Consider the following 18,413-nt stretch of genomic DNA (forward strand, 5'->3'; position numbering starts at 1 on the left):
AATATGTTTAGGGATCTTTTAAAATCAGCTTTCACTGTTTTACGTACCGATAAAGTTCAGATTTTTGTTTTTTCCCCACTATTAAGAGTAGAAGACATTTATGGGGAAATCCTGACATACCCACTGCTTTCTTATTTTGTAAAAAAAACAGACCCAGAGATCCATACAAACAAATTAGGAGCAGTAGGCCTTTTTCGCCCCTCTGAATCTGTTCCTCCCATCAATTAGATCATGGTTGAACTGATTGAGACCTCACCGCGGCTATCCTTCTTACCGCCAATACCCTTGTTAGATCCTTGTTAGACAAGAATCTATCTCTGCCTTAAAAAATATTCAATGACCCTGCCACTGCCAGTCTCTGGGGAATTGCAGCCATCATGGTCCTCCTGTGGCATATGTACATCTCTACACATAATTTAGTTTTCATGCTGTTTTAAGGTCGCTTCTGAGGAATATATTCGTCACACTGCAGCAAATGTCAGTCCTTCACTTCTTTTTAAAAAATGTATTTATTCAAATTTTCAACAAACCCCCCCTCCCCCCCCCCCCCCAAACAAAAAGAAAGAAACAAGAACACAACAATCCAAAATTATACATTGGATTTCCCCCATATACAATAACCCCCCCATATAACATTTAAAAACACAAATAGGGAAACCCCCCCACCCTTGGGCTGCTGCTGACCTCCTCCTAACGCTCCGCGAGATAGTCTAGGAACGGTTGCCACCGCCTGAGGAACCCCTGCACAGACCCTCGCAAGGCAAACTTTATCATCCAGCCTGAACCCTGCCTTGTCATTGATCCAAGCTAGGGGTCTTCTATCTAGGGGGCTTCGCATCTTTCCATAGTAGCAAAATCCTCCGCCGGGCTACCAGGGACGCAAAGGCCAGGATACCGGCCTCTTTCGCCTCCTGCACTCCCGGCTCGTCCGATACCCCAAATAATGCCAATCCCCAGCTCGGCTTGACCTGGGCATTCACCACCTTGGACATAGTCCTCGCAAAACCCCTCCAAAACCCATCCAGCGCCGGGCACGACCAGAACATATGGACGTGATTTGCCGGGCTCCCCGAGCACCTCCCACATCTGTCCTCCACCCCAAAGAACCTACTAACCTCGCCCCTGTCATATGCGCTCTGTGAGTAACTTTGAACTATATTAGGCTGAGCCTGGCGCAAGATGAGGAAGAATTAACCCTACTCAGGGCATCAGTCCACAGACCCTCACCTATCTCCTCCTCCCACTTGCCCTTTAACTCCTCCACCGAGGCTTCCTCCTCTTCCCTGGTAAATCACCGAAACCTTCCCTTCTCCAACCCATACACCCGAAATCACCCTGTCCTGAATCCCATGTGCCGGAAGCAGTGGAAATTCCCTCACCTGCCGCCTCACAAACACCCTCACTTGCATGTACCTGAAAGCGTTTCCCAGGGGCAGCCCAAACATCTCCAACGCCCGTAGGCTCGCTAACGTCCCATCAATGAACAGGTCCCCCATTCTAATCCCTGCCCGATGCCAGCTCCGAAACCCCCCATCCATCCTTCCCGGGACGAACCGATGATTCTCCCGAATCAGGGACCAAACCGAGGCTCCCACCTCGCCCCTGTGTCGCCTCCACTGTCCCCAGAGCTTCAACGTCGCCGCCACCACCGGACTCGTGGTGTACCTTGTCGGCGAGAGCGGCAGCGGTGCCGTCACCAGCGCCCTCAGGCTGGTGCCCACACATGCCGCCCCTCTCCATTACCCACTTACGGATCATCGCCACATAATAGCCACACAAAGTCGACTGTCCCTGCTACGCTCCAGAAACACCCTCTTCACCCTCGGGGTCTTATTCGCCCACACAAATCCAATGATGCTCCTGCTTACCCGTTTGAAAAAGGCCCGGGATCATAATGGGAAGGCACTGGAACACAAAGAGAAACCTCGGGAGGACCGTCATTTTGACCGACTGCACCCTACCCGCTAGTGAGAGTGGCAGCATATCCCATCTTTTAAAATCCTCCTCCATCTGCTCCACCAACCGCGTCAAATTGAGCTTGTGCAGGGGCCCCTCAACTCCTAGCTACTTGGATCCCTAGGTACCGAAAGCTCCTTTCCGCCCTCTTCAGCGGTAGCTCGTCTAACCCCCTTCCCTGGACCCCTGAATGCACCACAAAGAGCTCACTCTTCCCTACGTTGAGTTTATACCCCGAAAAGTCCCTCAGGATCCGCATGACCTCCGCCATCCCCTCCACTGGATCCGCAACATACAACAACAGGTCATCGGCATACAACGACACCCGGTGTTCCTCTTCCCCCCCCCCCCGGAATCAATCCCCTCCATTTCCTGGACTCCCTCAATGCCATGGCCAGTGGCTCAATTGCCAGTGCAAACAATAAGGGGCACCCCTGTCTCGTCCCTCGGTACAGTCAAAAGTACTCTGACCTCCGCCAGTTCGTAGCCACACTCGCCACCGGAGCTCTATACAGCAGTCTGACCCAGCTGATGAACCCCTCCCCGAACCCAAACCTCCGCAACACTTCCCAAAGATACTCCCACTCCACCCGATCAAAGGCCTTCTCCGCGTCCATAGCTGCCACTACCTCCGCTTCCCCCTCCACCGAGGGCATCATAATCACATTGAGGAGCCTCCGCACATTTGTGTTTAGTTGCCTACCCTTCACAAATCCCATCTGGTCCTCATGAATCACCCCCGGGTCACAGTCCTCAATTCTCGTAGGCAGCACCTTCGCCAGCAACTTAGCGTCAACATTGAGGAGCGAGATCGGTCTATACGACTCACATTGCAATGGATCCTTGTCCCGCTTCAAGATCAAAGAAATCAGAGCCCTGGACATTGTCGGAGGCCCTCCCTCACCTTATTAAAAGTCCTCACTAGCAACGGGCCCAGCAGGTCCACGTATTTCCTGTAGAATTCAACCGGGAACCCATCCGGCCTCGGGGCCTTCCCCGCCTGCATGCTCCCCAATCCTTTAACCAGCTCCTCCAGCCCAATCGTCGCCCCCAAACCAGCCACCTCCTCCACCCTCGGGAACCACAGCTGATCTAGGAATCGTCACCTCCCCTCCTCCCCCACTGGGGGCTCAGCCCTGTACAGATCCCCATAGAAGTCCCTAAATACCTTGTTTCTTCTCCGCACTGTATTCCCCCCTCTATCCTTAACTCCACCAATCTCCCTCGCTGCCTCCCTCTTACGAAGCTGATATGCCAGCATCCGACTCGCCTTCTCCCCATACTCATACGTCGCCCCCTGCGCTTTCCTCCACTGTGCCTCTGCTTTCCCCGTGGTCAACAGGTCGAATTCCGTCTGGAGGTCAGTCCTTCACTTCAAACTGCGCATGGGATAGGGTAATGGTCGACTGACATAGTTGCCACAGTCAAAGCTTGATTCTGATCACACCAAGGCATTGTGTACTGAAACCAAGATCCCTACTGTTATCCCTGGACAGACTCCCCCAGGAGTGTTTTATAATCCATGATGGAGGCTTGGCAAGTGGCTGGAACCACAAAAATATATCTTCAAATTTAATTAAACATTACATTTTATCCAGTGTTTCAGTAAATCTGATAGCATGTAGAACTGGGGTCGGGGGTGGTTTGATAACTCTTAAGTAGTCGTCGTCTATTATTTCACTTGATGGTACTCTGTAAAAATCTTTGACAGTGTTGAAAAAGTGCATTCCCTGAATGTCCTCATTTTCTCCTGTTTTATACTCTGTGATCCTGAAAACCCAAGTTATCAAATTGGTGATTTAAAAACTAATCTTTTAAAGTTTTTAATTATCCTCCCAATGAGGTTTTGGTCCTAAAGAAACCAAAGATTTTAATTTTTTTATCCCACTCTTAAAGTTACAAAGCCAATGTGCAGAGTGGTCAGGGCAAACCCGTAACCCATCTCATTGCTTGCTCCAAAAAACAATTCAAATTTAAATTGAAGCCAATTCATAGTCTCCACAAGAGAGACATACAAGATCCAAGCTGACAAGAAAAGACATTGCACCTCATCTTGGGCTTGGTCTGATGCTTGAACTTAGCCACAAGGCAGAGAAGCAATCTAAAGAAATCAAGTAAGAAGTCTTACAACACCAGGTTAAAGTCTAACAGGTTGATTTGGAATCACGAGCTTTCAGAGCGTGGTTCCTTCATCAGGTGAGTGAAGAGGTAGGTTACACGAACAGCATATATAGACAAAGCCAATGATGCAAGATGATAATTTGAATGTGAGTCTTTGCAGGTAATTAAGTCTTTACAGGTCCAGATGGTGCGACCAGAGAGAGGAATAATCACAAGTTAAAGAGGTGTGAATTGTCCCAAGCCAGGAGTTGGTAGGATTTCACAAGCCCAGGCCAGATGGCGAGGGGTAAAATGGAGTGAGACATCAATACAAGATCCCGGTTGAGGCCATACTCCTGTGTGTGGAACTTGGCTATCAGTTTCTGCTCAGCAATTCTGCGTTGTGCATCCTGAAGGCCGTCTTAGAGAACGCTTACCCGACGATCAGAGACTGAATGCCCTTGACTGCTGAAGTGTTTCCTGACTGGAAGGGAACATTCCTGCCGGTGATTGTCGCACGATGTCCGTTCATCGATTGCCGCAGCGTCTGCATGGTCTCGCCAATGTACCACGCCTCGGGACATCCTTTCCTGCAGTGTATGAGGTAGACACCATTGGCCGAATCGCAAAAGTATGTACCGTGTACCTGGTGGGTGGTGTTCTCACGTGTAATGGTGGTGTCCATGTCGATGATCTGGTACATCTTGCAGAGATTGCCATGGCAGGGTTGTGTGGTGACATGATCGCTGTTCAATTGCTGCAAACAATTGTTTGTTTGAGGTTGCGCGGTTGAAGACTAGTCGGGGTGTGGTGATGGCCATGCCAAGATGTTCATCTTCATCGAAGGCTCCGAAGAAAATGTCATAGTTTCTCCGCTCTGGGGAAGTGCTTGACGACGAAGGGTACTCGGTCGGTTATGTCCCGTGTTTGTCTTCTGAGGAGGTCGGTGCGATTCTTTGCTGTGGTGCGTTGAAACTGTCGAGTGCCATATCCCGTTCTTATGAGGGCGTCTTTCAGCATCTGTAGATGTCTGTTACGTTCCTCCTTGTCTGAGCAGATCCTATGTATACGGAGGGCTTGTCCAGAGGGGATGGCTTCTTTAATGTGTTTAGGGTGGACGCTGGAGAAGTGGAGCATCGTGAGGTTATCCATGGGGTTGCGTTAAAGTGAAGTGCTGAGGTGACCGTCCTTGATGGAGATGCCTGTGTCCAAGAATGCCACCGATTCTGGATAGTCCGAGTGGTGAGTCTGATAGTGGGATGAAACTTATTTTTTGTTGTTTAAAAAAAAAAAAATTTAGAGTAGAGTACCCAATTAATTTTTTCCAATTAAGGGGAAATTTAGCGTGGCCAATCCACCTACCCTGCACATCTTTGGGTTGTGGGGGTGAAACCCACGCAGACATGGGAGAATGTGCAAACTCCACACTGACAGTGACCCAGGGCCGGGATCGAACCTGGGACCTCGGCGCCGTGAGGCCGCAGGGCTAACCCGCAGTGCCACCGTGCTGCCCCTCATTTAGTTTCTTCAGTTCTTCCCTATGCTGTGTTCAGTTTGGCTTTATACTGAATTATGAACCTAATATTATACATACACTTCCTCTATTTAATTTTAATATATATGACTTCTCATCAAGATAGTTACAGCTTTGCACGTCCATCTTCTCCCTAATGGGAATATGTCTAGTTCTAGTCTCTTCAAACAGTTCTGATTGCTCATTTACTATTTTACCTCTCATTTTTTAATCCAATCCGCCTGGGCCAGATACCTTTTGATGTCACTGAAATGATCCTTCCTCCAGTTGAGTATTTTCACATTTGGTTTATCCTTGCCCTTTCACGTTAAATTTAGTGGTGTTGGTAAGGAAGCTTTGTGGTCCACAGAGCCAGAATCAAAGATCTCCCTGACACAGATGAAGTGCAGAGCACATTGTAAGTGAGAGGTTTAAAATCAAAAAATAAATTGTGTATGCCCTCTAGTGGGGCTCCACAAGACTGCCTCCAACCTGCCTTTGAAGCTTCTTTCCGCCAGAGGTGAAGACAGGAATTACTATCAAGTAGCCCTGGGTTTCACCACTGCTCCTTGTTAGAGTTTAAAGGACATATTCTTTTCCATTGTTGTATTTTATCTTTATTCCATTGCACAAAGAGTAAATTAAGTCAATAACTTACTTGGGCAAATTTACAGAAGTTACTCATCTCTATATATCTCCATTGCAATGTCAGGTAAACTTTTTCATCCACATTCAGAACTGCAATAGGCTGCAGTGCGTGAATTGAGTGGAAATGAAGGGCTGAAAGTTAATACTACAAGGTTCAGTTATCGTATCAATCTTGAAATGTTGTACTATTTCCTCAATTCCGATGTTTGCGTTTATTCTCTTGCCGGGTCACGGCCCTTAATTCTGTACTTTTCCCACGGATGTGGTGCCTCTGCAGCAGGCATAAATTTTAACCAGCGATAATAATACCCGCGAAAGCCATCAATCTTTTCCAGATAGGTATTTTTTGACTTGTACTGGCAAAAAAGGAGAGAAAACATTTCAACTACTTTGTAAAAGCTTGCAAAATTGCATTGTAGAGTTAGTAACAGCCTCTTCCAAGGTGATTCTTGTAATATGTGAAAGTCTACCACGTTGGTTAAAGTCTACATCACAGCTGTAGTTAGATGCTGTGGATAATTTAGCTCTCAAAATAATGCCCCACCTTGGCTTGGCGCATTACTCTCCCTTGCATGTAATTATAAATTTACTATAGCTAAAATTAAGCACGATAGATAATGGTATAGAAACCGTAAATGTTTGGAGAAGGTAAATTTGCATCCTCACGTAACGAGTCTGTTATAATCTTGAACATATTCCCAAGTGTTCCTTTCTTTTCATCATCTTTTATTTGACTGTTGAGTATTTCCATGAATCATTGTTGCAGAATTTTCCCGATAACCCTCAAGGTATTCAGTGAGATCCTGTCTGCCTGTTTCCTATGAGATCTTGTTATATTAGAGAAGGGGATTCGCTATTTTCTGGTTGACATTCCTCTTGGAGCAATGCGACCATCTGTCTCATTATTCTTTGTAGGAAGATGCTATATGTTCCTACAAGGCACTTCAGAAGCAGTTCATTATTCATGATGCACCGTGAGACATAAGGTGCTACAGAGGTCTGCCACTTATACCTTCCAGTTTAGTCCCCAACCTACACTTGCTGCCTGAGGAACTGCACAAATTCAAACACAGCATCACTGCTACGGAAACATCAAGCCTCCAAATATTTTGCGTATGCCCCAGTACATCGCTCTGTCTCCTTTTAAACTCTTGTGTTAGCTATGACACACATTTCCACAGACAGCCTGTTTCTCGAGTTAGCCATGTCGCTGGAGGGAATTAAATGAAGTCTATTAAACCTGGCTGCCATCTCCTCCTTCAGTGACTGGCTGCAGAGTGTTTTGCACCTGGAAAAATGGTTGTGTGTGGAGGCCGATATCCACCTTGGTTTAGCAATGCAACGTGCTCCTAAAAAACACCTCATCTTTCATAATGAAAAATCAATGCTCATCATGTACCTTGTCAAATTTTGGAGGATACTTGACAGCAAATTCCAACTGTCGAAGTACAACCTCGTTGGGCTGTACTTGATTTCTCGACATATTTTGTAGGATGTTTGTGAGATATACGTAGTCCAGCTGCTTTGCTGCATTGTTGATCAAGGTGCTGTACACATTGACATTGGGGATTACTCCAGACATCTAAAATAATGGGAGAATTTCAGTAAGCACTGCAATAGATACTTTTGAAAAACCGAGATGAAACACCACATTGGGAAAAGATAATTTGAGATGATCAGGTCAATCAATTAGTAGAGGCTTAGTGACTCCAAGTAGGGAATCTTTCTTCTAAGGCCCCTTGTACTATTTTGCTTCCACGCTGGAAGGACAACAACTGTCAGGAATGTCTCCATGATCTTGGCTCACCGCTACAGTCTGTTCAGCTCCATGACCAATGTATAAATAAGCAAAATGCGGTGGATGCTAGAATCTGAAACAAGAACAGAGGAAGTTGGGAAAACTCAGCCAGCCTGGCAGCATCTGTAAGGAGAGAAGTCAGAGTTAATGTTTCAAGTCCTTTTGGCTTTTTGTTACAACCTAGCTGCCTAATATTAAAGAATCTAATGCAAAGGAGGCCTGGAAGCCACCAAGAATCTTCCTATTGACTGTTAGTGCATCTGGATATTTTTCCCTTTAATTTTGTGCAAAGCAAAGGCTCCACCTTTTGTCAAAAATGAAGTGTCAGAGATTACCTTCATGTCACGGAGAAGTTTCAGCCCGTCACTTTCTTTTCTGCAGGCTATTGCCAGGTTGCAGAAGGTGTGCATGGTCGGTGATAAACCTCGTTCAACGAGCACTGGCAGCAGAGCCTAAAGGGAGTAAATGCACATCATCAGAGGGCAGGTAGAAGAGAGCAAATTGATATAGTCGTGTTGTCAACTTGTAGAACTCTCATCTCAGAGTGTAAAAATCGTGGGTTCATGCCCCACTCCAGAAACTCGAGCACAAAAATATCCAGGCTGACAATCCCAATTCCGTAACGGGAGTGCGCAATATTGGAGGTGGCATCCTTTGATGAGATGTTCTCATTGTCTGCGCTCTCAGCTATACATGAAAGAAGGCCCCTTGTACCATTTTGCTTCCATGTGGGAAGGACAACTACTGTCATGTGGTGCACTGGTCAGCACTGCTCTCTCTCAGCACTGAGGACCTGGGATCGATCCTGGCCCGGGTCACTGTCCATGTGGAGTTTGCACATTCTCCCCGTGTCTGTGTGGGTCTCACCCTCACAACCCAAAGATGTGCAGGATAGGTGGATTAGCCACGCTATATTGCCCTTAATTGAAAAAAATTGGGTACTCTAAATTTAAAAAAAGGAAAGATCACATGGCACTAGTTCAAAATGCAGAGGAGCTATTGGGACCAATATTTATCCCTTTATCAACCAACTAGCTGGTCATTATACTGCTGTTTGTGGGAACTTGTGCGAAAATGGCCATGCCATTCAAACAGAGCCTACACTTTGTTGGCTGGACAGTGCTTATGGATGTCCTGTGGTTGTGAAAGGTGCTTTATAAATGCAAGCTTTCTTTCTTCCTTTCATAGCTCTGCCATTGACTTAATGGAGACAGAGAGAAGCTCATGGTCACAAAGTTAATTGAGTTAAATAAAGTTGTGATCTGGCATTTGGCTGCAAATCCAGCCTGGACTGATTGGTGACATTGTTTCCTGCAACTTGGGTGAAATGGATTTGTCTCTTTCAGATTCTGATACTGGTAGGTATTAGCCCATACCATAACAATAATCTTTATTGTTATTGTCACAAGTAGGCTTACATTAACACTGCAACAAAATTTACTGTGAAAAGCCCCTAGACACCACATTCCAGCACCTGTTCGGGTACACAGAGGGAGAATTCAGAATGTCCAATTCACCCAACAAGCACGTCTTTCGGGACTTGTGGAAGGAAACCCACAAACCAATTCAGTGTTAATTGATCATTCAAATTAGGACCCGGGATGGCTGTGGGTGTGGAAGAGGAATGGTGTAATAATATAATAATCTTTATTGTCACAAGTAGGCTTACATTAACACTGCAATGAAGTTACTGTGAAAAGCCCCTAGTCGCCACATTGCGGCGCCTGTTCGGATTCACAGAGGGAGAATTCAGAATGTCCAATTCACATAACAGCACGTCTTTTGGGACTTGTGGGAGGAAACAGGAGCACCTGGAGGAAACCCACAGTCACAGGAGGAACATGCAGACTCCGCACAAACAGTGACCCATGCCGGGATTCGAACCTGTGACCCTGGCACAGTGAAGCAACAGTGCCAGCCACTGTGCTACAGTGTTGCCCATTGTACTGGTACAGTGTGGGCTGCTCTTCTGAGTTCAGTACAGGCATGAAATGGCCTGGGCAGAGTCGAGAGAGCTGGACTCTGCTCATAACCAAGACGGCACTGACCTGGGGTGCTTGATGATGAAACTACTAGTCCCCTGGCATCAATACCCTCATCCTGGTCAACACAAAATTGAGTGCTTCATACGGGGATGTGTAGTAATGAAGTGGAACAGCGCTGGAGGTTCAGGGTGGGATCATTATATGTATTTATGGGTGTTATAAAGTGTTTTCCAAAGCACAGATGAGAATATTCCACCCTGATATAAGTTATGAAGGTTTCAGTGGATCAGCCAGTTATTGGGTGCCGAGGCCAGGGTCTTGGGTTTAGCTGCTGCAAATCAGGGTATTGCTACCCCACCAAACGTTGAAGGAAAGAATACCAGAATTATAGGCATTGTAGACCTTCTACATCTTCCAGTACCCATACTGCTTTCATTTTTATACTCCTTGTAATTCTTAACAATCAGAAGGCTGTACAATATCCTAACAGCATTGTGTGTGTACCTATACGACATGGACTGTAGAGGTTCAAGATGAAAGTTCACCGCCACCTTCTTGATGACGCACATGACTGCATAGAAAAATTTGGTACCAACTCCATCTACAAGTTTGCTGACGACATGATCGTAGTGGGTCGGATCTCGAACAATGATGAGTCAGAATACAGGAGGGAGATAGAGAACCTCGTGGAGTGGTGTAACAACAACAATCCTTCAATGGCAGCAATACTAAAGAGCTGGTCATTGACCTCAGGAAGCAAAGTACTGTACACACCCCTGTCTGCATCAACGGGGCCGAGGTGGAGATGGTCGACAGCTTCAAATTCCTAGGTGTGCGCATCACCAAAACTCTGTCCAGTTCCACCCACGTCGACGCTATGACCAAGAAACAGAACAGCGCCCATATTTCCTCAGGGAACTAAGGAAATTCGGCATGTTTACTTTGACTCTTACCAACTTTTACAGGTGCACCATAGAAAGCATCCTATCTGGCTGCATCACAACCTGATATGGCAACTGCTCGGCCCAAGACCGTAAGAAACTACAGAGAATCGTTTACACAGCCCAGTCCATCACACGACCCCGCCTCCCATCCACTGACTCTGTCTACACCTTCCGCTGCCTTGGCAAAGTGGGCAGCATAATCAAAGACCCCCCACCCCCTCCCATCCGCCTTACTCACTCTTCCAACTTCCATCGAGCAGGAGATACAAAAGTCTGAGAACACGCATGAACAGACTCAAAAACAGCTTCTTTCCCGCTGTTACCAGATTCCTAAACGGCCCTCTTCACACATCTTCTCTACGCTCCTGTATGCTTCACCTAATGCTTGTGTCTATGTATTTACATTGTGTATTTTATGTTTGCCCTATTATGTATTTTCTTTTCATGTACGGAATGATCTGTTTGACCTGCACGTAGAACAATACTTTTCACTGTACCCCGGTACACGTGACAATAAACAAATCCAATTGGGGGTGAAAAACCGAGCCAGCAAACCCCACATCCCATGGAAAGAATATAAAAACAATAGATATATACTGCAGCAAATTTTCTGAAAATAAAAAGCTTGCACAAGAACATGATGTGAATAACTTCCACGAAAATGACGCCAGAGAACCTCGCCAAGAGCAGAAACTACCCTGCATCTGGACTTGAAATAAACATGAAGGCAACACTTCTAAAACTCAGCCGCTTGTGATCAAAGCCTCGATACCTTGGGTGGTGTGGATTTCTGCAGCTTGGTTGGGATGGATGTGGGTTCACTCCACACATTTAGCTTCTGATTTTATCCATTCCGTGGTGCAGAGGCTTGACATTTCCCCACATGGAGAGAAGGGACAGCCCAGGAGAAGTCAAACCAGATATCCACTCACAATCAATATATTAAATCCAGTTTGAAATCATTCACTTCACAAAATCATAATCTAATTAAGGGGGAGACGGTAGCCTGGTGGTAACGTTGCTGAACTGGTAATCCAGAGGCCCAGGCTAATGCTCATGGGATGGCCACTGGTGGAATTTTAATTCAATTAATAAATAGAATCGAATAGAGCTTTATTGTCGACACAAATATGGAAATAGGTCTTTGGCTTCATAGAATCCCTACAGTGCAGAAGGCCATTTGGCCCATCGAGTCAGCACCGATCCTCTGCCTAGGTTCAGGCCCCCACCCTGCTCCATAACGCAGTAACCAGATGGTTGAATTTACATTCTCCACATAAAAAAGGGGGCAATATTTTATCAAATTTACAAAATGCGCTCTTATCGTTACAACAAAACCTGGCTGGAAAAACCCAGTGGCCTCGAGGTTTTCTCCCTGAATGCGAGAGTCGGAAAGCCTGTTAAGTGGTACCAAGTGATATGTGTCACCTTTTATTCCCTTCATGGAGCACAGAAACCTTCATGGAATCTGCATTAACCCTATCTAAACCTTTGTACACTAAGGGGCAATTTAGCAATTTCACTTCCAGTATAACGCATAATCACAGTCATTAGTTAAAAACAAGTGAATATTTCATGCATACCTATATCCATACATTTGTGCATATATGGAATTGAAAGCTAGCCTCAGTAACCATGGTGATCCTTAAACGATTGTCGGAAAAACCCACCTAATTCACAAATCCCCTTTAGGGGAGGAAATCTGCCATCCTTACCTGGCCTGGCCTACGGGTGTGACTCCAGAGCCACAGCAATGTGATTGATTCTTAACTGCCCTCTGAAATGGCCCAGCAAGCCACTCAGTTCATGGGCAATTAGGAAGGGGCAACAAATGCTGGCCCAGCCAGGGATGCCCACATCCCATGGAAGAATAAAGAAAAAACTTACTCAAAAGGATTATTGCAGCATTCAGCAGGGATGGACATATATCAATTATCCATTTTAAATAGGTATGGATTTTTACTTCAGTAGTGTTTTTAATTACTCCTCCCCAATTTGTCTTTAAAGTTTTGAAGCAATTCCAAAATGGGGGCAGCGTTTGGGCTCAGGTTGCAGGCACCTTGTAAAATGGATAAATGGAGGCAGGCTCATTGAATATCTTTGCCTTGACTCCCTTGTTCGTGAAGAATCTAAAGTTATCGAGGGATAGGTAGGAATGGGATTGAGGTTACAATCAGACCAGTCATGATCTGACTGAATGGCAGATTAGACTCTAAGGGCTGAATGGCCTCCTCCTGCTCCTCATTCGTACGTACGTATAAAATGTAAACCATTGGGGTTTTGAGACATCTGCAGCTTTCAAACAATGTGATTCCATCAAACTATCTCGCTGGTATATGGATGTATAATCCTTTGGGGCTAATCTATTTTCTCACAGACATGCTGATTCCATGAAGGTTTCTGTGCTCCATGAAGGGAATAAAGGGTGACACATATCACTTGGTGCCACTTAACAGGCTTTCCGACTCTCGCATTCAGGGAGAAAACCTCGAGGCCTCTGGGTTTTTCCAGCCAGGTTTTGTTGTAACGATAAGACCGCATTTTGTAAATTTGATAAAATATTGCTCCCTTTTTTATGTGGAGAATGTAAATTAGACCATCTCATTATTGCGCCATTCTGTCCTTAAACAAAAGCTGGTTTATCCACACATCCACTTACCTTAGCACCCTCCAGGTCACCCTGCCTGCTCTTTTTTCTAATGAAGCTATTAAAAAATGAAATGTCCGGCTTCACGCCATGCTCATCCATGAGGGTCAGCAAGGAGGTCTCAGATTGGCTGTTTGGTTCCACTACTTCAGCCAATAGTGTGAAAGTTTTAATATCTGGTGCCACACCACCTTCCTTCATTTTACTTAAAAAGCCACTCAGGTATCCGATCAGTGCTAGTCTGTCAGGTGGAGTAGCTGCTGTTCCCAAAGAAATGAGGTTCTTCTTGTTGATCTGGATATCAAGTAAATTAGGTAGATAAGCATTCTGAGGAAGGTCAATGGAGTCTGAATCAACTAGAAGTATTTGATCTCTGGGAACTAGTTCCAAAGAGTGTGCTCGTCGTGGCGCCATTTCTTTGTCTCGCCCATCACTGGATGGGAGATTTTCTGCTTCAGTTAGGTTTGATAAAGTTTCATTATTGTGGGTGGCCTCTGGTTCAGGGACTCTGCCATTAGTTGGTTGGTCAGAGGTCAATCCAAACAGCTGCTCTTCCAATAAACCTACAACGAAAGTGGTTGTATTCTTGCTGCTCCTTGCTCTCCTTTGGCCTTTGACTCTTTGAACTCTTTGTCGCTGCTTCAGTTGCCATAGTTCATCCTCCTCGCCCAACAGCAACTGTGATGCCACGACTGGGTTCCCAATACCACAGTCCCTCGTGGCTCGCAGCAGCAGGTTGTAGCTCTTGGCATCGGGCTGCACGCCAAGCTTTAACATCTCTCGCCAAATCTGCAAGAGAGAGAAAGTAAATTCAACATTCAAATGGATTCTCTAGTGCAGGGTCTGTGATAATCACAATATCATCGACTAAATGGACAGGGGAGCAGAGTAGAGACGCAGTTAAAATGATTTTTAAACCTATTTTTAAAAAATAATATATTTTATTCAACTTTTTCGGCCAAACAAAACAGTACAAAGGTTTTTCCCCTTTTTACAACAGCAAAACAATATAAATAACCGTGACCGTATTTTAACAAATAAATAAATAATATATAAACTAAATGGCAACTGCCATAACAAAAATAATAGCTCTCCCAAATAATAAAATCAGCAATTCAATATACATAACCAAGTACCAATATCTTCACAAAAACACCCCACAGCCCCTCTTCAATCTCTTCCCCCAGCTCTTCCTCCCATTTTCCCTTCAGCTCATCCACCATGTTCTCCCCCTCCTTGCTCTGCCAAGGAAAGGGATAGATTACTGGGGGAGATTTTAAGGGTGGACAGGGAATTTGCAGAGACCCCGGAGGAGCTGTACAGGGAGAGGAGACGACTCCAGACCGAGTTTGACCTTCTGACCACCAGAAAGGAGGAGGTAGTATGAATATGGGGAAAAGGCTAGTCGCCTGTTGGCACACCAACTGCGAAAGAGGGCAGCAGCGAGGGAGATAGGAGGAATTAGGGATGAAAGGGGAGACACCGTGCGAAGGGCAGGAAAGATAAATGAGGTGTTTAAGACCTTTTATGAAGAACTGTATAGGTCTCAGCCCCCAGAGGGAGAGGAGGGGATGCGGCAGTTCATGGACCAGTTGAGGTTCCCGAAAGTGGAGGAGCAGGCGGTGGCAGGCCTGGGGGCGCCGATTGAGGTGGACGAGGTTATTAAGGGACTGGAAAGCATGCAAGCAGGGAAGGCCCCGGGGCCAGACGGGTTCCCGGTGGAATTCTACAGAAAATATGTGGACTTGTTGGCCCCGTTGTTGGCGAGGACGTTCAATGAGGCCAGGGAAGGGGGGACACTACCCCCGACAATGTCGGAGGCGACGATATCGCTAATTTTGAAGAGGGACAAAGATCCGATGCAGTGTGGGTCCTATAGACCTATTTCACTATTGAACGTGGCCGCCAAACTGCTAGCAAAGGTGCTGGCATCGAGGATAGAGGACCGTGTCCCAGGGGTGGTGCACGAAGACCAGACAGGGTTCGTAAAAGGGAGACAATTGAATGTTAACGTGCGACGGCTATTAGGGGTGATAATGATGCCCTCAGTGGAGGGGGAGGCTGAGATAGTGGCGGCAATGGACGCAGAGAAGGCATTTGATAGGGTGGAGTGGGAGTATTTATGGGAAGTGTTAAGGAGGTTTGGGTTTGGGAACGGATTTATTCGCTGGGTTAGACTACTTTATGGGGCATCGACGGCAAGCGTAGTTACAGGTCGACATAGATCGGAGTATTTCCGATTATATAGGGGAACAAGACAGGGATGCCCGCTGTCTCCATTGTTGTTTGCGCTGGCAATTGAACCTCTGGCCATGGCGCTGAGAGACTCCAGGAAATGGAGAGGGGTGACTAGAGGGGGAGAAGAACACCGTGTCTCGTTATACGCGGATGACCTATTGCTATACGTGTCGGACCCAGCGGGGGGGATGATAGAGGTTATGCGAATCTTGAGCAGGTTCGGGGAATTTTCGGGGTATAGGTTAAACATGGGGAAGAGTGAATTATATGTGATACATCCAGGGGACCAGAGTAGAGAGATAGAAGGCTTACCGCTAAGGAAAGTGGAAAGAAACTTCCGATACTTGGGGATTCAGATCGCTAGGAGCTGGGGAACCTTGCACAGACTTAATCTGACACGGCTGGTAGAACAAATGGAGGAGGACTTTAAGAGGTGGGACATGCAGCCTTTATCGCTGGCGGGCAGGGTGCAAGCAATTAAGATGATGGTCCTCCCGAGGTTCTTATTTGTATTTCAATGTCTCCCTATTTTAATCACCAGGACCCTTTTTAATAAAATAGATAGGAGCATTACGAGCTTTGTGTAGGCAGGGAAAGTTCCGAGAGTAAGGAGGGGGTTCCTTCAGCGCAGTAGGGACAGAGGAGGACTGGCACTATCGAACTTGGGAGATTATTATTGGGCCGCCAATGTGGCAATGATACGCAGATGGATGATGGAGGGTGAGGGAGCGGCGTGGAAAAGGCTGGAGAGAAGGTCCTGTAAAGGGACGAGTCTAGAGGCGCTGGTGACGGCGCCGCTACCGTTCTCACCGAAAAAGTACACCACGAACCCGGTGGTGGCGGCAACACTGAACATATGGGGACAGTGGAGGCGACAGAGAGGGGTGCGGGGAGCCCTGGTGGGGTCCCCTATCAGGAACAACCATAGGTTCGCCCCAGGAAGAATGGATGGAGGATTTCAAAGCTGGTACCAGTTGGGAATTAGGAAGGTGGGAGATTTATTCATAGATGGGACTTTTGCGAGCTTGGGAGCACTGGAGGAAAAGTATAAGTTACCCCGGGGGAATTTCTTGAGATATATGCAGGTGAGGGCGTTTACTAGACAACAGGTGAGGGAATTTCCGTGGCTCCCGACACAGGGGATACAGGACAGGGTGCTTTCAGGGGTGTGGGTCGGAGAGGGCAAGGTGTCAGAGATTTATAGAGAGATGAGGGAAGAGGGGGAGGAGTCGGTGGGCGAACTAAAAAGAAAGTGGGAAGAAGAATTAGGGGAGGAGATAGAGGAGGGTATGTGGGCTGATGCCCTAAGCAGGGTAAATTCCTCTTCCTCATGCGCCAGGCTTAGCCTGATTCAATTTAAGGTGCTACATAGAGCACACATAACGGGGGCAAGATTGAGCAGGTTCTTTGGAGTGGAGGACAAATGTGGGAGGTGTGGCGGGAGCCCGGCAAACCACGCACATATGTTTTGGGCGTGCCCGGCACTGGAAGGGTATTGGAAGGGAGTGACGGGAGTGATTTAGCAGGTGGTGAAGGCCCGGGTCAAACCAGGCTGGGGGTTAGCTCTATTTGGAGTTGCGGAAGAGCCGGGAGTGCAGGAGGCGAAAGAGGCCGATGTCGTGGCCTTTGCGTCCCTAGTAGCCCGGCGCAGGATCCTACTCATGTGGAAGGAGGCGAAACCCCCCGGACTGGAGGCCTGGGTAAACGATATGGCGGGGTTTATTAAACTGGAGCAGATAAAGTTTGCCCTGAGAGGATCGGCTCAAGGGTTCACCAGGCGGTGGCAGCCATTTCTCGACTACCCAGGGGAACGTTAGAGGGAAGACGGATGACCAGCAGCAGCAACCCAGGGGGGAGGGGGGGGGAGGGAGTTGAGTATAGGTCAATAGAGTACGAGGTTTTGTTACTTGTATATTATTACTACTATTATTATTATTGTTAAAAAGTTAAAAAAATTCTGTTTTGTTACTGTTATCGTTTCGCTTGTTTTGTAAGCGGGAAAAATGTTGCTCAGGGAAAAAAAATGTCAATACAATATATATTTTTTTTTAAAAAGGGAAATGGGCCTGTAGGACCCACACTGCAGCGGGTCTTTATCCTTCTTCAAAAGTAACAATATTGTCGCCTCCGACATAGTCGGGGGCAACTTCCCCCTTTCCCTGGCCTCATTAAAGGTTCTCGTCAAGAGCGGGGCCAGTAGGTCTATATATTTCCTATAAAATTCCACCGGGAACCCATCCGGTCTCAGGGCCTTCCCCGCCTGCATGCTCCCAATCCCCTTTACCACCTCCTCCACATCCATCTGTGCTCCCAGTCCCGCCCTCTCCTGTTCCTCCACCTTCGGGAATTCCAGCTGATCCAGGAAATGCATCATTCCCTCCTTCCCTTCCGGGGGCTGAGCCTTATACAACCTCTCATAGAATGTCTTAAACACCCCATTCACTCTCTCCGCTCCCCGTTCCATCTCTCCCTCCTCATCCCTCACCCCACCTATCTCCCTCGACGCTCCCCTCTTCCTCAATTGTTGGGCCAGTAACCGACTCGCCTTCTCTCCATACTCATACTGCACTCCCTGTGCCCTCCT

At 46.9% G+C, this 18,413-nt stretch overlaps 1 protein-coding gene across 3 annotated transcripts in view; it reads right to left on the reverse strand.

Annotated features, from left to right (window-relative positions):
* Window positions 1–6,160: 6,160 nt before the first annotated feature.
* Window positions 6,161–18,413, reverse strand: part of ptcd1 (pentatricopeptide repeat domain 1) — a 37,904-nt gene continuing 25,651 nt past the window's right edge. For all 3 annotated transcript variants that reach the window (XM_072480903.1, XM_072480905.1, XM_072480904.1), the window contains 4 exons: window positions 13,604–14,380; window positions 8,351–8,467; window positions 7,617–7,799; window positions 6,161–6,573 (listed from right to left, as the gene is read on the reverse strand). In XM_072480903.1, coding sequence (XP_072337004.1) covers window positions 6,430–6,573; window positions 7,617–7,799; window positions 8,351–8,467; window positions 13,604–14,380 — 1,221 coding nt within the window. In that variant the 3' untranslated portion in view covers window positions 6,161–6,429. The remainder of the gene's footprint in view (window positions 6,574–7,616; window positions 7,800–8,350; window positions 8,468–13,603; window positions 14,381–18,413) is intronic.

The sequence above is a fragment of the Scyliorhinus torazame genome, chromosome 17 (assembly GCF_047496885.1).
Source record: "Scyliorhinus torazame isolate Kashiwa2021f chromosome 17, sScyTor2.1, whole genome shotgun sequence".
In the NCBI taxonomy this organism is placed as follows: Eukaryota; Metazoa; Chordata; class Chondrichthyes; order Carcharhiniformes; family Scyliorhinidae; genus Scyliorhinus; species Scyliorhinus torazame.